Raw genomic sequence first — 27365 nt, forward strand, 5'->3', positions numbered from 1 at the left:
CAAGAGGTTACTTGTTGTTTCAGTAAAAACAATAATGACATTTCTGAGTCTTTTAACAGCCAATTAACAGACAAAAAACAAAATTAGTGGTCTATGGTAAAGACAAGAAAACAGAACTTTCTGCTGTCAGTACTTAAATGAAAACAAATAATTCACCCTTACCCCATTATAAATCCTTTATTTTACATAATTGTAACTGGGAATTAATTTGATAATTCAAAGCTTTCCTTTATTTTAATGGTGCCTAGTCATTCATTTGGTTTTCCCTATTTCTGATTTTGAAATGTATATATATATATATTTTTTTCTTATCAGATCTCTCTTCTAACTTTATAACTCCAGAACTTCTCCCATTTGATTCACTCCAGCACTAACAAATGCTGATTTGTGGAGATATGTGATACACTAGCCCTTCAATATATACGCATCACTGCGGAACTTCAATCGCTGCCTTTGAGTCACCATCTTCCAAATCTATCTGAAATAACTACTGCCATCACATTCAGTAACTTCTTGTTAAAATAAATCAGATGTTTTGAAACGTCTGAGATATGCATTTACACTATTTAATCTGTCCCTATTAAATGCAGAGCTATAAAAAACCATAATCCCTTAACAATCACTCACAGACAACTTTGCAAACCTTTGTGGGTCTGCAAGCCTGATGATTCACTATATTAAATTTATTTCTGGTAACAAGATGCCAGTTTTCATTACAATATATTATCATTCAAGGTGTAAGATAACTACATTATTATGCTGTAAGTTGCAGGCAAAGAGGCTCATCTATCTCAGACAACTAACAGCTAAGTTTATTTGACCCACAGATTTCACACAGAGGACGTTCTGGAAAAGAAGACTTTAAAGCTTTGCTGTCTTCTCTTTGGTGTCATGAACAGCAAGAATGCAATTCCACAAGAAAGGAAATGGTGGATAAATCTGAAAAGCATAGCTTGTATCTTCAGTCTCTTGTGAAAGTTCACCTTTTCTTTAGCTCATCTATGGCAATGGAAACAATCCAAGCTCATTCAGGAGTATTTTCTTAAAGCTACCTGCTGTTGCTTTCTCTGTCTTGAAACCGTTCATGGTCTGTGGTTTAAGGAAGAGTAGTGTCTAGTTTCTGTAAAGTTTTGAATTGGTAATTGCCATCTGAAAACCTTCAAATTATTAACTGAACTAAAATTCAACCTCTGTGTAACCTGTAAAACCTTATTCCCTGTTATTACTAAGATATAACTAAATCTGTGATGGTTCTAAATATAGCTACGTACTACACTTTGTGTCTTTAATTAAAATGGAGGGCTAGAAAACTTCAGCTAGAACATCACTATCTGTCAGGTGCATCTTTCATGTTTCTAGTATTTAAAATGTATTCATCTAAATACCAAGGATTTATCTTTCCCTCCGAATTTAAAGATACATAGATTATTATGGGTGCTGAGTATCTTATGAGCTGAAGATTCCTACTGAAGATTCTTACATGATTCCTACTGGTTTACTTGGTATCTTGCTAGAAGAAAATCCCAGTCTGAAATACTGCCATGCTGGATTCTAGCAAAAGCCTTTTAACGACAAATGTCCAACAGATAGAGGGAGATAGGTAATCTTAGACCTTTACCTTAGAAAGGTAATCTTTACAGACTGTTCTTACTTAAGTGAGATCGTTCAAAAGAGCTTGTACAAAATGAAGCAAACTGCTTCATATTTACATTGGGATCAAAATCTTCACACAAATAAACAGTTAACAGATTATCTCACATCTTGCCAAGGTTTGTACAGTCCCTAGAACAGTGGCTTGTATAAATGTAAGTTAACTAATGCTTTTACCCTGAGGAAAAATTTACTTGAACTATCCTGTAGTAAGCATGAGGATAGGACTGTCCATAACAGCAGTTAGTCATGGAGCTCATATGAGTTACTGAGTTAACCTCCCAGTTTGCACGATGAATTCATCCTCTGGTAAATGAGAAGTCATTTACAGCCCTAATTCACAGTACAGTACGTTAAATTATCTCATATTGTGCAACCCTTGTATTTCCAGATAACCATGAAATAATTTGAAGTCCTGCAAGTAACTAAAAAAAGTTATCCTTCAATCTGAGGATCATCCATCATTCATAGTCATTTTGCCATGGTTTCAAAAAAAATTAAAATACGGTGCTGAGAAAGATCTGTGATTTTTTTTTCTTTTTAGAAAGGGGGAAATATTTCTTGAACAGAAAATAAATCTTTTATGCTTTCTTTCCTCTTCTGCTCCCATCTTACTTCCCACCCACAAATCACTCATATGATGGTGATATCATTAGCCTCTATAGTACTAACAACTGAAAACTTCTTTAGATAACGCATTTAAATTCACACTACATGAGAGAAACTGACTCGCTGTATCTATTTATGCACATAACTTATATACAAATTTTCAGTATCTAGGAAAACAGACATTCTAAACAAAGTATATATTTTACCTGTATAATCAAAAGGGAGACATGACATTGATAAGAGACAGAAATAAAGACATTTCTCTTTGACAAACAGAAATCTTACCTAACCTAAGTCACTCTGTGGTTGTACTAAATGAGCTGATGAGCTGGGGAAATACTGATAGCAGGAGTATTTAAATCATTATTTCAGTCTAGATCAGAAGTGAGCTTCTGAATCAAGTCTCTATTTACTGTGCTTGGGTTTCACAACACAGAGCAGTCTTAACATACATGAACTAGACTCTTTTCCAATTAAACTAGATCAAAAGATTTATTTTAGAAATACATCTGATGTGCTACAGGTGTCAGGCAAGAGATATACCAAGAGAAGTGCTTGTGAAACAACAGCCTAGCTTGCACAGAACAGGTTTCAGCGCTTGTTACTGAAGCACACTAAAAAACAGTCTCCCTAATTCAACCTAAATAAAAGAGTGCAGCCCTGTGGTACTGCTACAAGAGAGAGTAATCTTGGATTTTGGTAAAGATAACATTTTCACTAATAAAAAGATCAAGAGCGTTATATGAGACTTCCTAACTACATCAGAAACATCAGTCATTTTGTAAACCATGTAATAAGTTCTCATCATTTAAACCGTTGTTTCCTTCAAACTAGTTGTAAACAAAAATTCGGTGGTGCGCAACCGCAACTTGCCTGATCGAGATAAAAAGCACTACCATCTCGGATCTCTCGTCGCTGTTTGAGGTCTGTTTCTGTGGTGTCCCTTGACAGCGCAATATATTCAACCTCCCGCTTTGTTAGTTCCTATGGACAACATTCAGAGGTTATTACAAAAATAAAGCTATAACCGCAGTAAGTGAGCTATAACAATAGGCCTAATGGTATAATTGTACAAAAGAGCTCCAGGCAGCAGCACAGTGATCTGAAATAACTCTGAACAAAATCTAATATCTCTTATTTTTAAAATGTTTACAGTGTGTTCCGCCTCAAACAAAATGGCATGAATTTCTGCTCAATAAAATTTATTTTCCCCAAACCTGTTCTAAAAATATAATAACCAGCTACATAACTGTTCAACCGAACATCTATAAAGTCCTCTAAGCTGATTTTCTGGATGCTGAAAAACTATCAGCATCTGCAAATCATGAATAGAAATCAGAAGACTTCCATAAATCTCAAAAGCTTCAATTCTATTACTGCTCAGTAATACTTGTACTGTTACACGGTTGTGATTATTACATGCACATACTCTGTCAATACACTGATGAACTATATTGTTCTCATCCCCTCTGCCTTTAGTATCACAACACGCAGTTTACTTCTGTAAAATCGTAGACTGTTTCAAAATGGTGAATCTTCAGATTATTATTTTTTTATTTATTTTGATTCAGTAGGAGCTATACTTAGGTTTTTCTACCTTAAAGCAAAAACAAACAAACAGAACACAACACACATTTATACCCGATGTTCCTGCTACTTCTGTATCTGGGATATCACGCATTCTGCTAGGAAACAGATTCATGATGAAATACCCTTAGCCCTTACCACTCAGCTAAAAGTATAAGAAACAGATCTCTCTTTAGAGGCAGCTTTTAATTATAGTTGTTAAAAAAAAAAAGGCAAAAATATGAAAAAAACAGAACTATTTAATTTTCATTTTTTCTGTACCTACTAGGTTACAAAGCCACCAATTCCTCTATGATGCAGGTAGGTACACTCTTTTTTTGTTGTTATGAGTAATATGAAAACAAAAAAAAGGGGGCACCTCCATTTGTGATACTTCTGCCCAACGAGAGTCTGGACAGAGCTTATGGCAGAAAAAGCCCTACCCACATCATCTTTTTGGACAGACAACCGCTCCTCTTACCGATCATTTAAGGGCACCAATGACTTAAATGTGAAATCTTGCACATGGTGCTGCCATGGTTCATGCAGATGGATGTAGGCAAGCACTTCCCACATTCCATGAGCGGATCATACAAACGTCTCCTCTTCCTAATCACTCATGATAACTGTTCCCAAATGTTACTCAGAACACTCCTCTCCTAAATCCTTTTCTTCATTTCTTTTTTTATATAACGAAGCAAAAACGATTTGTTGTCTGTAACAGCAGGCAGATATCTTAATCTAACATACATAATGCCTAGAACAAACTGTTTCTCCATTTGTGATAGCATATGGTAACACAGTTTTCCAACTATTTTTTTCCCCGGAGTTTAGACAGAAAAACATGTATTAAAATGTCTGTACTTTCTATTCATCTAAAACAAACTGAACTCCGGAAAGCATGTTTATGGAAAAAGTTATTTACCTCCTAGAACTGTTTGCTGTTAAGACTTCCTAGGACTACGTTCCAGAGTTTGGCTAGTAGAAGAGTATCTAACTGACATTAATGACTATTTCTCCAAGAATTTAAACCAACATACATACCAGATACTGCATGGCAATAGATCGCCGGAGGGGCCCAGGAGGACCAATAAGGAAGACATCTTGGCCGAGAAGATCTTTCTGCATTATCCATCTTAAATGCTGTATTACAGACTGGGCCAAAGAATCTGTCACTTTGAAAGAGAAATAAAGATAAGAGCATATTTAATTCCAAACGTGTTAGAGATACCTGGCCATTTATACATTTTTTTTGTTCTTATCTCCAAAACCAAAACAAAGACACAAATATGTGTCCCCCTAAAGCTAGATAACTGAAGAGCAGGGGATTCCAGGCACAGTTCGTATTAGTTTACATCAGTTTTATCAGTTTTATTAGTTTACATTTACTACTTAGTTTACATCGAAGTTGATATACCTATCTTACCCACTGCCTTTCTCTCTGCGCAACTTCCTCCTTTAAAAAAGTAAAACAAAAAAGTTGTCGATCCTCATTTCACATTGAGCTCATCAATGCAAAGACTTGTCAGCTTCAGTTTTATATAATAAAGATAAGCTATTAATGATTTGTAAAAGACTCATCCAACCTATAACCCAATGCTTCTGTGAATCATGAACTTTAAAAAAGTAAATACTATGCTTGCATCACACTAAATAGATTAATTTTCAGGATATATTTAACTTGCTACTTCCTTAAAAGACAACTGCACTCCTGCTTATATTACACGTCTCAGAAATGAGCAAAAAGCACTAACTAGCACGGGAGGAGAGCAAGAACACAAGCAAGCCAGGAGGGAGGTTTATTTATGCATGTGTGTATATGGTTGCTTTCAGAACAATCTGACAAGAGCAATGGTAGGGTTTGAAGCTAGGGCTTCAAGGGTGGCGCCTGGGATGCTGTAGATGCATCTGAAGTGCAGTAAGAAAGAAGCAGGAGAAGATGAAATCTTCAAATTAATAGTTGTTTATTTACCTTTTTTTCAATGTGGCTGCTGGTTGCTATTAGAAGCCAAATTTTTAAGAAACAAGCTTTGGTTCTACATTAGCTTTCCTGAGGCAGGGGAAAGGGCAAAGTTAAAAGACAGCACGCAATAGTGCCCTTCAACTCACAAGGCTTCCAATTCACCTCTGTGTTTTTGTGAATCACAATCAAAATTAATTTTTATAAAACCACAGAAACAGTACAAGATTTTATGAGGTTTAAGTAAGATTCTTCAGCATAAGGATGACTAAGGAAAATTTTATCAAAAATTTTAAGTGAAGACGTTGATCTGTCACTCAGGAAAACCATCAGAAATCTTCTCCCACTTCCAGTGAAATCTACCATATCCAATGTGAACCAGATATGAACCATACCAATATGAACAGAAATAACACACTCATAAATAAGCAATCTATGTGTTAGGATTATCAGATTAATTGTAAACAAACATCTCAGGTTGTTTTGTTTTTAAACAGCTGTCATGCGCATGCGCAGGATTATTGAATATGTTGTTCTCTCCTATGTTGGTGTGTTAAAGTTGTATGAATGTAAGAGTATTTTCTCCTTCTCTGCTGCAACACTGTTTTTTCCCAAAGCTATGCACATCACACGCACCGCAGGCCAAATGCAAATAGGTGCCTCACAGAGAATAACACGTTCCTTTGTTAGATTCTCAGAAAATTAACAAAGTTCTTATTACATATATTTCTCACGAAATAAAGGCTAATGCAGCACACTAGAACTGCTCTGTCCAAATTTTGCTGCTTTAAAAGTATGGTAATTTGAAAAGCACCGCACAAGTAAGTGTTTTATTAAAGGTACCATTAAAATTGCAATCAGATCTCACTGAGAAGGCACATTCATTATTACTTCTACCTGTTGTATGAATACACTGTGCGTGCCTCTAGGGCATTTTTGTAACAGCTGTTAAAAAAAAATAATGTTACATTACCTAAATTGGACAAATAAGCTTGCAAATCTTGCTGAAACACTGAATTCTTTCATGTCAAAAGTCATGCATTGGAAGCATTGACAGAGCATGACAACAAACGCCTCTGGTGTATTTCACATTAATATGTGTAGCTATCTTTTTTATTTTTAGGATGGCCTCAAGAAAAAACTCGGGTCAAGCTTAAAAGCGGCACCATAAATAGAAACAGGATTTAAGAACGTTCAGCAGCATCTGCAAGACAAACTGTCGTGTAAAAGAGAACATAAGCACACAGCACTCAAAATCTAAGTCTTAGGAACATGACCCCCCCCAAACATTAATGTATTTCAGTGCACTTATGTTCTCTTGGTTATATTTAAACACTACAAATGTGCTCTGAAATATAAACATGCAAAATGCCACTTTAAAAAAATCAACCGTGATTTCCTAACCTTGCTTTTGGGGAAAAAGTCACAAAACACAGAATGCCTCATTGATAAAGTTACTAGAAAGTAGTTTCATTGCTTCTTCATTCAAATCATTCTTCACGTGTACAGGTCACAGATGGATCAATTATAATACGTTTTTAATACGTTTCACACCGTCAGTACACTGCCCATTTGCAAACTCACTCAAAGGAAATCTGCTAGGAATAATGCCGAGAATTCAAAGAAAGCATTTCCTAAAGTGATCTTCCATGACAGCAGCTTCCACTTTTCAGTTCCTTCTACTCTAACATGCAATATCTGTACATCTCTCCAATATATTAACCCTATTTCAGTTTTCCAGTTATTTCCTTCTAAAATCCGGAAAATATAAAATTTCCTTTGCACACACAGTCTATACTGCATAAACTATTTCCAAAGCACAGGACACTTTTCAAAAGAAACGTCAGATGTACACGTGCAGTACCTTGTATGTTATTTCCGTATATTTAGACTACTTTTACTGTGGTATCTGCATTGCAAAGCTTTTATGTCTAATACAACTTGAAAAAAACCCTCTCTGTTCAAGTACTCTATGTTAACTTTACTGCAAGAGGCACATAATCATTTTCTATGACATTTCGAAGACAAGGCAAATTAGCTGAAAAAAGCATCAGCATGTATATTACAGCAGTTTTTATTAATTATCCCATGAGTCAGATAACATCTAATGCAAACTGGGTTTGCACAAGCTGTTTAGTGGCACTCTGCTGATTTGCACTAGCTGAGTAGCTGGCCCTATACTCCTAATCTGCAGGGTGGTGCGTAGGAAGCCTCTACAGCGTATTCTCAGACACCATTTGGCACATGCAGAAGAGTAGTCAGTGCTACAATTTGCTACTCCTGTGCATTGAGGATGGCCGGAGAAAGAAATGGCATTATACCACTGCTTCACGTGTGGTAAGAAGAACACCACCTAGAAGAATCTGCACAAATATTTTGTAAAGTGAGCAGCGAAAGTGGAACTGAGAAACCCCCGAATAAAGAAAATGTTTTAGATAGATTTTGCAGGCAATGTAGCAGCTGCTGTTGTTGTTTGATCCACAAATCAGCTTTTGATAAAACCAAGACTGAAATGGCTATGCTAGCCTCAGAAATTTTCCTGTTCACTCATACTTGAATTCTTGGCACATGCTACACTCACTGAAGCCATAAGATTCGCTAGAGATAGCAGACAGTATCTGCTGGCAAGTTGTTGTGTCCCACCTACAGAAGAAATCCCATAAATGACGGAAACACCTACCTCTTCCCACTGCTCAGATGCAGACATAAATAAACCAATTCCCAAGAATATCTATTCCAGATGTGATACAAAATACGTTAGAGCTCATGTCCCTGGATGACTCTGGTTTGGTGAATCACAAAATAGCCAACAGGCACTTCGAAGACACCAGTGTGTGTCATTTGAATAGAATAAAAAAAGACCACTGCATACCCAAACCTTTGCTATAGCACACATTCGGAGTTCGAGAATGGTTCTTCTTTTTCAGGAGATGCAAAAGTTCATGAGAGGAAAAAGATCTCCCTCTCTTCTGGTTCCTGAGGGGCTCCGTCAGTTTACACCGCCATTTGCAGCACATGCAGTGTAGGGGGGTGGCTACTCTATAATACGGTTGAAGAAGCAGGGGACAAGGAGGGAGGTCTTTGTCTGAAAACATAAACATATTTTTTAAGAGGGTAAATAGTCAAAAAAAAAAAAAAAAGAGCTCTCCAAAGATGCATTTCACAACTTTTTCATGTTAGGGGGAACATAAAGGAACAGTGTGCATTGCCCCGCACACTGAAGAAGGCAGGGTGGCTGAGCTGAAGAGAAAGGCACTCATGTGTGGCCTGCTTTCAGCTGCTTTCATTTAGCACTTTACAAGGAAAACACTGCTGCTCTTCCAATTTTATGCTGATGCACTAAGCCCAAGGAGTTTTCAAAGTCTCACAATGTGGTTGCATCAGAGTCAGTTTTCATTGGAATACTGTTTTTCCTCGTAAACTTTTCATGGAAACGGCCTTCATTCCAACAATTTTTGTTCTTGCGGTGGTAGAGAAACAAGTTGGGAGTCTTTTCAGGGGTTTAGAAAGGGGGAAGTTACCTCCCTGGATAACACTGTAAACCTACTTATCATTAATTCCTCTGAGCCAACTGCTTCACAGGAATGTGTAACATCTGCATAGGCAGATCATTCTCTCCATTTGAGTACAAATGAAAAGGGAGTATAAAGGAATCATGTAAAATCAAACATCTTTCGGAAAGAACACTGAGTGGGATTCAGAAGACTAAGTTTCTCTTAGTGACATACAAATATGCACTACCTGGAAGGAAGGTGTGGGGAGCTGGGGGTCGGCCTCTTCTCACAGGTAACTACCGATAGGACTAGAGGGAATGGCCTCAAGTTGCACTGGGGAGATTCAGGCTGGAAATGAGGAGACATTTCTTCTCAGAAAGAGCAGTCAGGCACCAGGATGGGTTGCCCAGGGAGGTGGTGGAGTCACTGCCCCTGGGGGTGTTAAAGGAAAGGTTGGACATGGTTTGGTGGGTGACATTGGTGGTAGGGGGATGGTTGGACCAGATGATCTTGGACATCTTTTCCAACCTTAATGGTTCTGTGGTTCTATAAATGAAACTGTTCTTAGCTGGATGTACAATTTGTTGGAAAATACACAGCCAGAGCAGTTATCTGTAGCTCAGTATCCAGCTCGAGGGCCATATTATGTCTGCTTTTGAGCACAAGAGCTCAATCCAGCACGGATACGTTCAAGTCATTCTAGAAAAGACCTAGAAGAAAGTCTAGAAATTTTAGAAGACAAGGGGAAGGTAAAGCTACTGGAATTCAGCCTAGAAAAGAAACGAATGAAAATCACAGAATCACAGAATCGTCTAGGTTGGAAGAGACCTCCAAGATCATCTAGTTCAACCTCTGTCCTAACACTAACAAGTCCTACACTAAACCATATCACTAAGATCTTAACAATTAAAATTAAAAAAATCTTAACAATTGTTTTCCAATATGCAAGATGCAACCACAATGAAGAGAAAAAGTAATCTGTACATCATGGTTATTGTAGATAGAGGGAACCCCAATGAATTACAAGTGTGCCCAAAAAGGTCTAAATGTGGTATCAAAACTTTTTTTTTTTCCCCCACACAAAAGAATCATTAATTATTGAAGCAATTTGTGCAGATTGGTTGATTGGTTCTGGAATCTACCTCGACAGCACACTGTAAGAATACAGAGGGTAAATAACTACCAGGAATGGTTCAGATGCAGCTGACCCTGCTCTGAGGCACAGGGACAGTCTGGACAACGTCCTGAGTTGCACCCAGACTCTTGCTGAAGTTTTCTATGCCCATGCGTCTCCCTCTGCCTCACTCTTGGTATACACGAAATAAGGATAATGATGTAAAACACTCAGAGCTTTACTGACAATAAAGCGCTACCTTAAGATTCTTGGTTAGGTGCTAACAGGCAAGTAGCGTATCAGTTGCAAGCCTACAAGAAAACTAAGTGCTGAAATAATCACCATCTCTGACAAGAGACATCTTTCCCTATGCTAGCAAAGAAGAAAAGTAATGACAAAAATCTCTGTTAACATGAAATTACAGTCATCCTGCAATCCAACCTGTCTCGGTAATGTGTTGCATTCAGCAACTCTCAGATTTAAAGTAAACAGAGAGGAGAAAGGCACATTCCAGCACAAAGCTGAGGCTCCTTCGAGCAAGAACTGAACACACGCACTTGTTCTCTGCTTCTGCGAACGGTGCATACCGTTCTGGGACAAGGACATGGAGGCATCTTACTGTTAAGGCAATACTGAGCTTCCAGATGAAGCAAAAAAAAAAAAAAGAAGTTGCTGACACCACTGATCCTACTACACAGAAATAGCCCCGATTTCCTCAACATTAAAACAATTCCCCTTCAACCACATAATTCGATTTAGTACTCTTTTCTTCTTGTATTTCATTACTATATGCACAAACCTTCTGTTTAAATTCCTCATGTTAACAAGCCTCCCATATATCTCAACTGACTAAACTACCAAGATTTATCACTTGAGTGTGATGCACTGAACCCCCGACAGTATTTCACTTTTGAGGGGAGGGTGCTCAGAGGCATAACATATGGCATAAAACCACAATTTGTTTGAAACTAACCTTCCACAATTCAACACAGTTACCTGCAATAGGAATACAGCCAAATTCCCAAATACATTTGCACCTTCAGAGAGCAGAGCCCATGTGGCATTGCAACTGAATGCCACATTTCCTGCCCTGACGAGGATCCACTGTCATTGAACAAAGTGTACTGGAAGAGCTATGCTAGGAATTTTTTTGTCAAGATTAATAAACACGAAATATCAGGTACATTATCATTTTCGTAAAATTTCCAGAAACCATTAACAAAAGCAGTGCACTGAGATGAACTCAGCATTTTAAAAAAATAAATAATAATTTGTATTCTCATAATTCGATTTTAGATCTAAACCACCATGGAAAGCCATACAAAGTTTCTCCAAATTATAATTAAAGAAATTATCATGCTTTTCAAGCACGGTGAGATTTAAAAAATGTAGGTTTTATTTTCACTGATAAAAGAACAAGCAGAGCAAAAATAAGTGCCCGCTTTCTAGAATGTCAGACATAGTTACGACAGAAGCCCCATTAACAAAATTCCCTTGTGTATGACTCATTTTTACTTGTCACTTATAAAAAGAAATAAGAACAATTTAGATTTTATGTACCTTTAATTATTATCTTCCAAGAAAAAGCCATTGGCCGACAATAGCAAAACAAATTAATGTTTTATATTAACGTACAAAATGGAGTACTTCATATTGAGGCTGTATGTGCGTAACATAAACCTAAAAATCAAGGACATGAAAATGGAAGGTAGCCAGCAGCACATATCCTATACGTTTCTACAAAATGTAACAAGGTTCAAAAAAGGACTTTAAAAATCAGTTTAATTTGGTAAGACAAAGAATACAGTATTTTGGTATCAATTATGTGACAAAATGACAAAGCCAGGGTTTTGTAGGTACTTAATACACTTACATTCCTTATTGTGTTACCATTTTATTCTATTTTTACAGATTCTTAAGGCTGTTTTTAAGCCTAGAATAATAATGCTGAGTATAGAATAAGTTATAACATCCCTAAAATTCGCTGTAAATTATAGATATGTACTTTCATCATTACTGAATTTTACCATAGTTGTTATCTGGCAGAATAACAAGAGCAGAAGCTTACCCTACACATACGATGAGCTAGATAGGAGTGTTATTTGCAGTACCAGTAAATGAACTCTAACTGCCTCAGTTCCCTCCTCTTAGTTCTTACTCCATTGCAAACATTACAAGGGCTAAGTGACTCCAGACATTTTCAGGGGAATTTCCCACTTACCTGGATGGCCAAACTATACCTAGTCTTAGTATAAAGGAATTGAGGTAAGTATCTTGATCATATTTAATTCAGTATTAGTTACTATAAAAACACTTTAAAAGATTGGACATTTTGGTTTACAGATGAGCACAAATATGCAATTATATTATGTTCATTTGTTTTACACCAAGACATCCTGCATCTACAGCACAATCTTTCACACGGTAAAACAAAGACTCACCTAAAAAACGTGCTCTGTAAGTAATGCTTATACTCTCTAAATGCCTCACAAAGAAGATATAGTTTACATGGAGCCAACATAACTTAAATAAACATAAAACTTAAGAATTGTGGTATAAAAATTTCCTAAATAGAAACTGCATTAAAAAATGTACTCAAGTATTAGAAAATGATTTTATTTGATTTGATTTCATTTAGCTACTTTAATATTTAGATTTATAAGCAAAATTGTGTACCTTAAATAATCATACTATTACGTACGTGAATACTGATGAACAACAATATCTCAAGCATGACATAGGCTCCTTGCAGTTATGATTACTATACAAGAGAAGCAACTAATAATACATGCAATATTTGCTAAAGAATTTCACTTTTAGTTGTAGAAACAGATTTTAGCTAAAATCCCATAACTCTGTACAGTTCCATTTTAGTTAGTTCTCAATCACTTTTTCCTTCTTACAATCACTAACTAAAAAAGTCTTATTATTTGGTTCTACCACGTTTTCACACTCTCTTACTTTTCCAGTCCAAAGAACTGAAAGAGACGCTGTTGTTGCCACACAGAGCTAACATTTATGTTGCAGGGAAGCACAGATTAACCAAAGCATGTAATAAGGACTGCCAAGGTACGGAAAAGTGGAAGGCAGAGGGATTGTTAAAATTAACACATTTGGTACAGCACAGAAAATCAGAAAGCAAAACAACACAAAAGAAATGTAAGTAAGTAAAATGGTTCACAGTACTCATTCACCTAGACAACCAACGTACTTAGTTCATGATCAGGATGATAAAATAAGCGTAGGAAATAGTGATTAAAAAAAAATCCCTTTAGTTTATAGCTTAAGAAGCTATGAAAAGTAGTAACACAGAGCAGCACTTCTCAACTGTTTGGCCACCTTCCCGTGGAGCTCACAAGGTACGGGAAGTATTAGGACAGTCTAAAACAGAAACCCTTTCTCCATGGGCTACCTTGTAAAAGCAAGGAGTGACACATGCCATAGGACATCTCTGGTACCTTACGTACCTGGCAGGAAGGTGTCACGGCCTTGTGCCTGTGGGAATTGGTGGGAAGAAGTCCCTGAGTCAGGTGCAGAGCTGTCTGGCAGGCCTCAAACTAGTCCCTGACTGAACACAAATAAAATCTCCCTTTCGCTGTTCCTGCTACACTTCTCAAAAGACAAACAGGTCAATACGTGTTTATTATTTATGCATCTGAAGTTTAGCCTAAATGCAAAGAAGTTGCAGAAAGATTCTACGCTTCAGAAGGAAGGACTGCATTTCGCACAGAGGAGAGTTAAGGAACTAGCTGAAACACGGCGACAGTAACACAGGTCTACTAACCCACGGTTATTACAAAACAAGGAATGTCTGATGAACTTTGGCACTATTGCCTAAGAATGCAACAGTATAAATCTCCACGTAGCAGCTCCTGCCTTTTCTGACCCTGTGCCAGGAGCACTCACTGCACACCTGTACTGCCCCAAAACACAACAAAAAGAACTACCCACCTTCCCACCCAAAATACAAAACACACACACAAAAAAAAAAAAATCACCCTGCAATTTCCTTGGTGTCCTCCTCAAAATGTAATAGAATGAATTTAGACATGTTGGAAAGCACATTCACTTGAAGTGAACGACTACACTCAGATGCCATCTTGCAGGCCCAGTAAGGACAGGGACTGGGATTTCTCAGCATTATGCCATCTCTAAGCATAGCGTAAGACCTACGTACCCGTTTAGAAGAGTATGTGTGCTTGGGTTTGATCTGAAAATTTATCTGGGTGGAATAATCAGTGGCTTTTGTTTGTTTACCTGTTGTTTGATTTTATTTTAGACATCCAGCACCCCATATGTGAAATAGTAAAGGACCATTTTGGATCCACAGTTAAGAGTTGGCCCGTACTGCGCTAGGAAATGCCACAACCAAAGCCTGACTCATTCACTGATCCACGGTACAAAAAGGAAAAGCTCAGAAGCGTGTAGTCTCAACAAACAAAGAGGAGGAAAATACAGGTGGCTATGAACAGTTGGTATTTTTTAATAAGGTACCGAAACATAATGTGAATCAATTTTAAGTATACATAGGTACATTGCTAATTTGCATAGTTAGCATTGACTTTGGTTAAGTATTTGATTGTACTTTTTTACTGCGTGATTGTACTTTTAACTGACTTCTCATTAACTTGATGGATTTTGAAGATCTGTACATTTGCATACAACAATAATATGAAAATCTGGAAATACTAAATATCACAGTAGAAAAATCTCATACGCATCTCACATAGCAGAAAATTCCTAAAAAATATAATCACGTTGCAACTGAATAATAATCTTAAACTGCCACAGTTTTATGATCAATTTGAGATTACTGTAGTATTTTTAGAAGTAATTGATGGATGAAAAAATTTGTAAGCATGCATGAGTCCTTTCACCATCCCACTGACTAACATGACAACTTACAGTCAAAGGTAAGGGATTCCTATACAACCTGCTGAAGCAGAGGTATGGTTAAGAACTCAGTAACGATAGCCTTCCCCAACACGCATGCTTTTTCAAAACACATTTCTTAGATAATTTCAGTAAAGACAGTGGAGTGGTTAGAGGATGTAAAAGTTGTTAGAACAAAGCCTCGATACCAATTCACATGGAAAAAGATTCTTACTGTAGTTCTGTGGAACAAGTTCTGGGTTCTTCGGTGTTTTGAGTTTAAAGGACACATCTCCAATAGTGACAGCATCACCTAAAAAAAAAAAAAAAAAAAAGAGAGAAGAAAAGTATTTCAGTTCCTAGAAACTCGCAAAGTGTAAAATATGTTTATATTAAGTTTACATCATAAACCTGCTATTGTAAGGCTGACTACGTGTCCACAGAGCAGCATCTGAAGTGTTTGAGAACTAATGAGGCTCTGCTGCTTTCTGGTAGATCAGGTACTGGTAATATTTACATTCAATTAATGTTCCTTAACTTTTCCCTTTCATTGTTATAACCGTAACTTACTGTGTTGGGAGCTATGGAAGTCAAACTCGCCACAGAACCCTCTTCCAGATACCATTGCTGACTTCTTTAAATGAAATCCTTGCCTGGCTGCAGAAATAGCAGTGAGAAACACTTTTAGGGATGATAATTTTCTTGAGTATTCAGGCAGCCTGAAACGGTGTCTTTTGGAGGTACAAAATGATATATTCATGCCAATAGGGCCTTCCTGCATGCTCTGACTACGCAGCAGTAGAATTCGGCACCTTTTCAAGGTTTGAGAGGTCTTGAGCATTTCTTGCTCTGGATTTCACTAACACTAAAGCACCTGCCATTTTGTTTACCGGCCACTTACTAGGACCTGCCTGTCTTATCTGTCTTTCTGCACTGGCAGGCTTGAATTAAATTGCAAGGCATGCCCTGTGTACTTTCTCATGGAAATCAGAACTGAAATCTAGTTTGCAGCCAGGAAATGGGCGAGCACCAAGAAGGCAGCGGTCACACAGAAAAACATCACTACAGCCAAAACCCATGAGGCCAAGAAAAGGAGCTGCAGAGTGGTAACAAACTCAAAGTTTTCTTTTTTTTTTTTTTCCAAGACCATCTGGGCCATGCAAACAAGTTCCGAATTAAGACCACAAAGCTAAGATGACTCCAGAAAAATGATGTTTTTGCCATTCCTGTTACTGGAGATAACACCACCTTCACTGCCTAACAGGCACTGTAGTGTGCTCGTGAGGATGGAGGGGATTACAGCGACTGTGCTCTGGGTGCAGTTTTGCCACAGCACTCTGATTACACCACCTTTCCATGAACCGAGGCCAAGTTTTAGAACTGTTTATGCTCGTGTTTTTCTGAGAAATGAGACGTAGGAAAGACGTAGCCCGTGAACAAGATCCAACTCCACAAATCCTTTTGTAATTTTGTCCGGCAGCATCCAAGAGGACGCAGCTTACAGTTGCCTGCATCCAGCACTGCCTAAGGAGTCAATGAGTTCAGAAGGCTAATGCTGGAAACAGAGTGGGAGATGCTGAAGAGAAGGCTTGTCCAAACTGACAGAGGCAACCAAAACTGCTGCCATGCATACGGCTGCTCTCCTTTCAGTCACCAGTGACTATACTTGTGCACTCCAAGGCAGTTCTTCACTGGCGTACACAGGTGTAACTGCAGATCTCACAGGACTGAGAATTCAGACTCTGATGCTGTCCATACCACCCATAGGAAACGCTACACATGTAGGACTAGGTTCATACAGCCAGCGAGGAATCACCTACAGCAACAAACAGGAAGCGATGAAGGAAGCACTGCAAATGATTTACTCCCAAATTCAAGTGCTCAACAACGCCCCTGAGACTGGGATTCACAGCCAGACATATATGCCTGCAATTGGGCTTTTATGTAGCCCCCCAAGCCCAAATACTTAGCCCACCATTTTTTTTTCTATAAAATATCGACAGAAGATGGCCGGCTGGTGGTTGTTCCCGCATTTTATGCAATGATACAGTGCTCAAATGGCTCTCCAGAAAGTGGGACACAATAGCAATGCTGCCATATAAACGGCAGCCAAGGGTCCATCCCTGGTCCTAAGGCCAAGTGGCACCAAGCAGTGCCCCCTCTCCCTGCCTAGAGCAGGTACTGCGAACTGTTACATATTTTAAACTAAATTAAATTTAACCTAAAGAGCTGCCAGACAAAAAACACGTCCACCACAGGGAGTAAGAAACACTGCAGGCTTTGACACTCCCAGGGTTTTGCCCACTTCTCTGAGTTTTAAACCAATAAATACTACTTTACAGCACAGGCATTGTCTCCCATTCCCTTTCTTCTGCTGCAGCTCCATCCATTCCTTCGCGCTGGGAAACAGCTACAGGATTTACCAAAATGCCTCCAAGTTGAGGAAAGCATCCTAGAGGCCCACTGCTCCCTGCAAAAATTGACACCTCTCTCATTAGCTCAGCTCGGAAGAATTTTAACGTTCTAAAAAGAGCAGGTTGCCTGAGATATCCTCAGCAAGTTAGTGCCAGTTTATTTTCTCACCATTCCCCAGCCAACATGCGAGGAGACAAGAGTATATGACTAATTAGCTTCTAGCTTGAATCACCTCAGCTCCAACTGTAAATACTCTTTCATGCAGCCTTCCAAAACACAGGCGGGACAAGATGCCAGATGCCAAAACAACAAGGTGTCAGACTCCTTTAATACACTGCAATGATGATATCATCTACACAAGAGAGTTTTAATCACCTATTTTATTGGCACAGTACTGAAAAGCCTTAGTTGCTTTCCTCTACTCTAAAAAAAACAAACCACTTTAATTAGGTCTAGGTAAAAAATGGAGAACGCATCTCTTCTGGTTTTATTTATGTCAGACCATAAGATGCTAATCCCTGGCCAACACGTCTTATCGGTTCCAAAAATTCAACAAGTATTCCAGCCATCAATGGACACTACGTATTTTACTGAAAATTGGGGTGGAAGGGAACTACAAGAAAGAGGTGGAAAGAGCTAAGCACACCAAATCCCTAACACAAAGTGCATTTGGCTTCTGATGGTTTTGTTGCTGCCTGGAGACAAATGTTACCTCAAACTTGCATCTGTCCACAAAGCAAAAATACTAACAGTGTTTATGAGAACTTGAAGCAATAATGAACCAAGACAGCATAGTCTCTCGTCTTAGCTAAATGAGCACAGGGGGGATTAGCCCACTAATCTTATCACACGCTTCCACCTGGGCTAGATTTTCTCGTCTCATTTGTTTCTCCTGTACCTATTTTTAAATCTCACGTTTGGCTATTCCATTTCCACTGCGTTTCCAAATTGTTTGAGCAGAGATATCACCCCAGATAGGCTCTTCCCAATGTTTCACCAGCTGGCAAGGAACAGACAACAGCCTGCCTGGTAGAACTGTGGTGTTAAAATCAGCAAAATTCACAATTTGGGAATGTGTATCCCAAGCGATTTGTCTCTGCTGCAAATTACGGAACACCCTATAAATACTCCAGCCCAGCCCGCAAGCTCCTGCTGCACTGTTGTGGACAAAAGCTGTAGAGGTGGAGAGGTGACAATGTGCCCTGGTTTCCCATCTCCCACGCAGAAAATAGTAATCTTGGTTATCACGATCTTTGGGGAAAACAGTGGGATACAAGCAGTGCCCGATGACAAAGAGCTATGCCTGTTAAAATAAAGCAAAGACAAATAAACGGGAATTTAAAGGTAAGTGGGACATCCCGTACAGGGGGTGGTCAACGTAAAGACGCAGCAGGGAGTTTAAGAGCAATATGGGTCAGCAATTGGGGGCACATAAATACAACGACCCAGTAACGGGACCTTGAGGAGACTCTCTGAATCGCGGAGATATGAGAACAGCCTTAAAGCATGCAGGGACCTCTTTCTACTACATGATTGGATAGGTCTGCATGAAATCAGGATTAACGTGTATATGCAGCTAGCCAGCCACCACAACGCACTGAATCGAACACGCTCTCTTCTTCAGAGCTGTGCTTTAGGTAGGTAACAATATGAATACACGCATCTGCTTTTTCCCCATTAAAAAACAAGTGCTGTGCAGGTGAATTCAGGCCTCTCTCTTCCCCTCAGTTCACTGAACGGGAAGGCACCAGCTCTTGCTCCAAGCCCCCGTGGCACAGAGGCAGCAGCCGGAGGCTGGCCGAGCCCTTTGGCAGAGCATCGCTGCGCGGACGCCCTGGGCTCCTCCCCCGGCATCTCCCACCGACTGCTCCGGTGCACAACAGGAGGACTTGATGGACCTCTCTTCTCACCCACCACAGATGTTTTTATGTGACCATCCACCTGCATGGAGCCAGCAAAAGCATATTAAAACTGGGAAGGTGCTAAGGCTCGCTAACACTAATTTCTGTGTGATTAGATCACACTTGTTAGAGAAAGGTTCAATCTCTAAATTATATTCAACTGTATATTTTCAGGTCTTAATTTCACTATAATACGAAGGAAAGAAAAAAAAAAAACAACAGATGTTTTCAGCTGGTATTTATCCAGCACATGTGCATAAGAGCACAGAAAAGGGTGCCTGCCCTCATCCTTGAGGAGCCAACTTTCTTTTAAGAAACAGAAACACTTTCAAATCATATTTTTCCTCAACCTTTCTGAACGCTTTCTTCAGGAAGAAAAGAAGCCATGTCTACACAACTTATTTCTCTCATTTCATACTGGCTCTTGCTGGGCATCTTCACGGCTGCAAACGTCGTACCCAGTCACTGGGTAACATCAAAACTAATCCTGCATCTTTTGTGGGTACTGGCAGCCTCCGAAACACATCAGTGTCACAGACAGAAACACATTCCCTGCACTCACCAGGTTTGCTCCTGCACTCTTGTCACATACAGATGAGGTAGAGCTTACCTGGTGCCGCAGGCTGACAGCACTGAAATAACTGGGAGTCTACACAACAAAGCCTAATCTCCAACTTAAGAAAAAAAAAATCTCATTTAAGTTGCCTTTTTTTCTGAACAAAATAAATGGTTTCTCCTTTATTTCTAAGAAAAGGAAATAATGACTTCAAACGTAACATTTGAACATTACCCAATTTTTACCCAACATTCTTGTAAGACTTCCTAATTTTCTAACTTTCTGATTTTTCAATTACCTACTTTAGACTAATGGTCCTCGTTACTGAGTTAAGTCCACAGTGTCACTAAAACAAAATCTTTGCGCTTACTCTAGGAAGTGATCCTTTTCCTCCATTTCTGTGTATTTTTTGAGGATCAACAACGTGAACGTGGAAACTTCTCTGACATCTAGCCCTGACCGAAGCTTACAATCATTTCTTAGCCCAGAGCTATTTCTCATTAGGGCGAACAGCACAACCTAAACGTAGGGACACTGACAATGCTCAGTTGCAAAACTTTTAAGATGTAAAATGAAAGTTTTACAAATGTTTAATTAAATGAGGATCTCACGAACGCTTGATATGCACGTTTCAGAATATGTCCTAGCAGTATGCTTACCGTGTCAAAGAAATGCTAAACTCCCCATTTCATCAGTTACCAAAAAATCTTATAAATGCTGGTTGAAAGGGACTCTTAAGGTCATCTTCTCCAGCTTCCTGCTCAACATCAGCTTGCGACCAGACTGGGTCAGATCCACTTTGGCTCTGTCTGATGGAGTCTCAGAACCCTTCAAGGATGGTCAGTCCACAACCCTTCCAGCTAACCTCCTGCCCCGCTGCACCACTGTTGCAAGGCTAACAAACCCAGCCCGCTCAGCTTCTCCTCACCAGCAGGCGCTCTAAGCCCCTAACAATTTCCTAAAATAATCCTCCTGCAGACTTCATCAGCTTCTCAAAATTTGCCTAGAATTAGGGAACCCACGACTGGATATGTAATTCCGGGTGTGTCTTCAGGAGATGGACTCTCCCTTGCACTGGGCTACGTTAGGAGGAGCATGGGCAATCTGTAGTTTGCTTTATTCTCTATGAGAGTGCAGCATCAGCTGCAACCCCACATCCTTTTCAGCAAAGCTGCTACTTAAGACCAGTGGCAGGACTTCATGCTTCTTCTTAGACTTCTTCAGGTTTCTCTTGATCCAGTCCTCAAGTTTATCTAGGTCTTTCTGGACTCAAGATCCACAGCCTGTCAGACAGGAGGGATTTTGTCTGTACATACTAAATGGTACTTCTTTACAGTCCTCTTCTGTTGCCTGTCCTTATTCTTTACTGCATTTTTGTATGCTCCTTCTTTGTGCTTTAGTTCATTGAGAGGTTCCCTCCTTGGCCAAGCGTTTGCTGCTGAAATACCAGATCCTCCTGCGCTGCAGGATCATTTGCTCCTGAGCTGTCATTAAGGTTTCTTTAAAAAAGGCCCACCTCTCCCAGGCACCTGGTTGTTATCCGAGGGATTCTGCCTACCAATCTCTCAAGTAAGCGGAAGTCTGCGCTCCTCGAGTCCAGAATCCTAGTTCTTCTGCTCTGAGCTGTTTTGAAAAGTTCCTATTTACTGAAAAGGTAACAATTTAGACAACAGAGCCTTCAAAATTCACTATGGCATCTCCCACGCAACTATTTGGGAAGTCCCTGAGTTTGCCAAGCAGGTTCAGCTTCAGCCTTCTGGACTAAGAGTCAGGACTTGCAAAACACAGTGACACGTACCTTGATTGTAATAGCTGCTAAACGGGAAAACTTAAATTTTGAACAACTGCCAAATACTAAAACTCAGAAGCTATTTACCGACATTTACTCATGAGAACAACTGTGAAAGCCTACCAAAGACCATGCATACCCTGAAGGTTATCTGCATGACAGCTCATCCCTTTCTTCCAGCTATATCAGTGGGTCTAATAAAAGACACATTTTTTTGCCACCAACCTTTCCTCTCTTAAATGTTAGAATAATTTTAAATAACTCAGGCAGGACTCCACGGACAACTGGCTTTAAAAGTCCCTGTTTCCATTCACTGCCTTCTCAGTTGTGATGGTACAGCAACCATTCGTAAGGCCTTGCTGTAAATCAAATAAGTACAACTGAGGAGGCACTGAACAACAGCATGTACATTAAGAGAAAGAAGGAAGTGTTTCAGATGGGTTTCGTGAATGAACAAGATATTGCCAGCACCACACTCCCAGCTGTCAACATTTTGAACTCCAACAAGATAATGACCCAGGTAAAGTCAGAAAAGGGAATGTGTATTAACTTCCATCATCAATCACATCGTTTGGTTTTGGACAGTGATAGACCTGGAAAAAAATAATACAAAAATCTTGCTAAACACATTGTCCCATTCACAGTCTTCTTTCAGATGACAGATTTTTACCACGATCACTTAGATCTGTATACTCCTGATTAACGTTACAGGACTTTGAAGTCCAATCCAGTATTCACAACTGACTGTGTTAGACCCAGCAAACAAAATCTCCTGTACATATTATTGACATCTTTTAGGCCTAAAACACAGCTATGATTAGAAAATGGAACTGACCAGGTTTTGGAGAGAAAGCAAACCTGGACAGGAAGAGCTGCAGAGAACAGTCAGTGAAGCTAGAGTATATCTTGGTCTACACAAGCAAAAAAGTCTAAGTTGTTGTAAACACGTGGAGCAACAAAGCATACGAGAGACTTTCCTTTGCCTGTAATACCATCTATATTGTCTGGTCTGATTTTTTTGACCTTTTCCTTTCTCACCAAAATCATCACTTGTTTCCTCCAACTCCTTAAGGCATCTCTGATATTGCCTACTTTATCAGAACTTTTTCAAAAGTTTTGCACTGCATACAGATAGACAGATGCAAGTAATTAAATGCCAGTTAACCACGGTCCAGAGAACTGCACTTTGCTCAGCTAAAATGTATTTAAAATAATAATTCACTACAAACAACTCTGCAGTCTGCAAGACCTTGATTTTTCTTCAGTCTTTTGGAAGGAAACATGAAACCTGCATTAAAAAATGAGTATCAGAGAGACATCCTTCCGTGATAATTTACTACTATAAATCAGGTTTCCCTAATTAACTAAGTTGTGCAAGCCCAAACCCTTCCTAGCTACTCCCATTACCCTTCGGTCACTGTGTGCCTCAAAGCTTTACCACTAAATAGCTCCAGCAGTTCCCCCATAGCAAGCAGTTCCCCAGGCACCAGCAAGCCAAATTTACGTTATCAAGACAGAGCTGAAAAGCTGAGCACGACTCCTTCACATACAACAGGACAAAAACAGGTAACAGTTTCTCCCTTAAAGGGTTTTAAGAGTTTAAACTTCACAGAGAGTGTATCACACCTGGCAGGGATGTCAGATCCAAATTACTGTGTATGCAACAATTTGCTGTTTACCTGACTGTTAACAGCTTCCAGCCCTTTAAAAATATTTTCCTTTTCAGCAGGGAAGAGACACGCAACCTCGACCCTTGTTACAGCAGGACTTGCAATTAGAGCAGCCCCACAGAAATAGCAGAAATATGTATTGCATACAACACTTGACACCATCTCTTCAGATCCTCAGTAGCCTCCGCGGGCCGACAGGGCTTACAAGAGGACATGCGAGCATCTTTAAGATAAAATGGGGAGAGAAAAAAAAGCACAAAAAGAAAACGAAGAACAGCATTCCTAACATCAAGGCCCCAAACCACTATCATGACTGAGATGTCTCAGCACTTGAGAAAGCAAATAACTCTAACATCACATCTTTTCCTGTCTCTAACTACAGGACTGTCTAGAGCTTTGAGGCATAAGATTTAAATCCTCCTACCAAAACTATTACCATCATTAATTGTAACTGGGAATACTTTTCTTATTCATACACGTATCCAGCATATTCATGAATATTGCTAAGTTACAGTCAGTTACGTCCCAAAACACTGAATTTTACGGTACTGTATGAAGCACCTTTAGTAATATTGCATTTGCTACTGTTTCATTTCACTGAATTTCTCCTTGTTCATAATGTTAGTCATCCCTGTAATGGGGTGCAAGGACCTGATGCACCTTCTTCAGGCACAAACTGTTAACTTGTTCCTTTTTATTCCTGCTTTTTAAAGATAAATAACCCTAGCTTTTTTCAATATCTTTCACAGATAACATATTTTTATTCAACAAGCCTTGAAATAATTTGGTGGTTATCTATTCCTCAGAGGCTCCTCAAGAAGGAAGCAAACGCATGCATAAGAAAACGAACTAAAATCAACTAATACACAAACTCAAGAAATAAAAGTGGAGGCAAATGGTATGAAAGGTGTGTAACTAAGAGCTTTAGCGAGTGCCCGGCCACCAGAGCCTCTCGGCGATTCTGTTTTGTCCATGCACGGCCACGCATCATCCCTCTATGTTTAGCAGTTTTGATGCTTTTGGCTTTCGTCCCAAGAAGTGCCAGCTACCTGTGGCATACGTCCCCGTTCCCGAACACCAGCCCTGCTCCGCACAGGGCCGTGGTCACCTGTCTCGGAGGGCACCAGAGGATACCCGGGGACAGTTCGGGTCAGCCTTCCCAGCATGGGCGAGCTCAAGGTCAACCCCAGCGCTGTTACCAGCGTTTATGGGAACCCTTTCCCAGAAACTCAAACACGCATCTGCCTTGGGAGCCCTGACAGCAGCTTTGCCTTCGTAGAGCGCCAAGGCTGCAGGACAGGGGCATGGGATGCACTGAACTTCTTGCAGTAGGGGCTCCTCCTGCTTCTCCAGGGGTGACAGATTTTGAAGGAGAAGCTACGGAGAGCCTCTGCCCGGCACCCACCACCGCGAGCCCCCAGCCCAACCCTCCGGGCTTCCCCGCGGGCTGGGGGCACACACACCCCCCGGACAAAACCCCGCCGTCCCGGGGCAGGGGGCTGCGGGGCACCGGGTCCCGTCCCGGAGGACACCCGTTAAGTTACCTGAGCCGTGCAGCGCCCTGAGCTCCGGGCGGCCGGGCCGCGGCGCCAGCACCTGCCGCAGGAGCAGGCGGACCCTGCGCGCTGCGGGGGCCCCGGCCCCGCCGCCCAGGCACAGCAGCTGCCGCTGCATGGCCGAGGGCAGGCCGCCGGGCCCGGCCCGGGCAGGGAAGGGAAGGGAAGGAGGGGAAGGCAAGGGGAGAGGAGCGCCGCCGCACAGCGCCCCGCCGGAAACTACAGCCGGGCCCAGCGGCGGCCGGGGCGGGCGTGGGGGCGGCGTTGGGGCGAGCCTGCAGCGGGGCAAGCGGGGAGATGGAGGGCTGCGAGCGGCTTGTGCCCTCCCTGCAGGCCCTCCCAGGCCCTGGGGGGATCCCCCTGAGCCTCCTCGTCTCCAGGCTGAGCAGCCCCGGCTCTCCTGGCCTCTGCTTGAATGCGAGGCGTATTCGCTTCTCCACGTCCCTTGGGAAAGGGGAGGGCTGCTCCTCTGAAAGCAGAGGCCCAAGTCGTGTTGGGTGGACTACACAGGTGCACCAAAGCGCAAAAGTGCACCCTAGGAAACACTGGACAGGGCTACTCTTAGAGAGAACTTAATCTGCGTTGTCGCTTTCAAGCAGTTAACCATGTCCTACAGCTTCACAGAGAAACAGTTCGAAGTTTTTAATCAGAAAAGACAGGAATTTATTAATGCGAAGCAAGGCATTAAAAAAAAATATGCCAATGTATTAGATGGCAGGTTTAGGTTTGTGTTCAGTAAGGATGGTTGGAGTGCTAGCTATGAGAAAGACATGAATTTTATATGAAGTGGCTGAAGTCTGTAAAACATTTAAAACGGAAAAGTTCAAAACAGTCCAGAAAACAAAGTATGGGGAGCAGCTCCTGACATAAATTTACATGTAAAAGGTATTTTCTAATTTCTCAATTTCTGTCACAGCTTGCTAATTTAATGTGCCCTACTGTCCCAGGGCCACCTCTTTAATATATTGGAAAAAAATGATTTTTTGTCACTCGTGAAGAATTTAAACCAACACTGAAGTTCCTCTGGTGTGACATTTTACACACAGAGTTTAGATATGAGACTTTTATAAAGATAATGGTATGAAAACAGAGTTCCAGACTTTCATGTTTTAACTAAAGTTGCTGCTCTTGAATATATTTAAAAGTATTTCGTTAAAGGCTGAAACTTTCAGTAGGTCCAAATGTGAAAAATATATATTTATATTTTTTTTATATGGTTTGGATATGGTTTAGGACTAGTTTCAAAGAAAATCCAGTTGAGACTTGGATCTTTGCACTAGTAAGAAGACAAATAGAGAGTTTAACTGAAAGTCGAGTCCAGAGTCAAGTCATCATCTTTGTTGCCTGTACTTCATTTTTTTGGTATCTCAGTATCCACAGGGCTGGGAGAAGTTTTCTCCCATTTCCTGCCTGTTTTAAGCATTGAACAATTATCCCAAAGGATAACTGCTAAAGAGGGAGTTAATCATCTATTTAAACATAGACAACTTAGACTTCTAAGCCCAAAAAAGATGTTCTGAGTTATGAATATATGCAATATGCATATTGCATATATGATCATATGCATTTCTGCCTATGATCATATAACGAGCCTATATGCATTTCTGCAGCTCAGCATTAGGTGCTCTAAACACTTCAAAGCTGTGAGATTTAATGATCTTCAGTGTTTTGCGTTGGCTGCCTTGTTGGTTGGGTGTAAATTCTATTCTGAGTACCTAATATAGGTCTGTGAACCTGCTTTCTGGGTCTAAGGCAGAGTAAAAGAAACTGAAACATCCTTTTTATGGATATTGCCCTAATTTCTTGTAAAGTGAAATCTTGAATGCTGGAGGCTAAAGATAGTATCTGGAGTTCTGCGTCTGCTTCTGGCCCCCCAAAACAGGAGAGACCTGGGCATGCTGTAGAGAGCCCTGAGAAGGGGCACCCAGGTGAGGAAGGGCCTGGAGCAGAGGCCGGGAGAGCTGGGACTGCTCAGCCTGGAGAAGAGGAGGCTCAGGGGGATCTCACCCAGGGCTGTGAATCCCCGCAGGCAGGGGGCAAAGAGGCCGCAGCCAGGCTCTTTTCAGGGGTGCCCAGCGCCAGGCCAGGGGCAGTGGGCACCAAGGGGCAGGCAGGAGGCTCCCTCTGAGCACCAGGCAGCACTTGTGTGCTGGGCGGGCGGCTGAGCGCTGGGCACCTTCAGAGGTCCCTTCCAACCTTAACCATTCTGTGTT

The 27365-nt window shown here is 40.5% G+C and overlaps 1 protein-coding gene across 1 annotated transcript in view; it reads right to left on the reverse strand.

Annotated features, from left to right (window-relative positions):
• The window catches only part of VWA8 (von Willebrand factor A domain containing 8), a 195797-nt gene extending 170411 nt beyond the window's left edge, over window positions 1–25386 (reverse strand). Inside the window, exons 1-4 of the mRNA XM_083811017.1 lie at window positions 25141–25386; window positions 15501–15578; window positions 4870–5000; window positions 3133–3243 (exon numbers count right to left, since the gene is read on the reverse strand). Of these exons, the coding sequence (XP_083667143.1) occupies window positions 3133–3243; window positions 4870–5000; window positions 15501–15578; window positions 25141–25270 (450 nt within the window). The 5' untranslated portion in view covers window positions 25271–25386. The remainder of the gene's footprint in view (window positions 1–3132; window positions 3244–4869; window positions 5001–15500; window positions 15579–25140) is intronic.
• Between the last annotated feature and the right edge of the window lie 1979 nt (window positions 25387–27365).

This window comes from Anser anser, assembly GCF_964211835.1.
Source record: "Anser anser genome assembly, chromosome: 1".
Taxonomy (NCBI): domain Eukaryota; kingdom Metazoa; phylum Chordata; class Aves; order Anseriformes; family Anatidae; genus Anser; species Anser anser.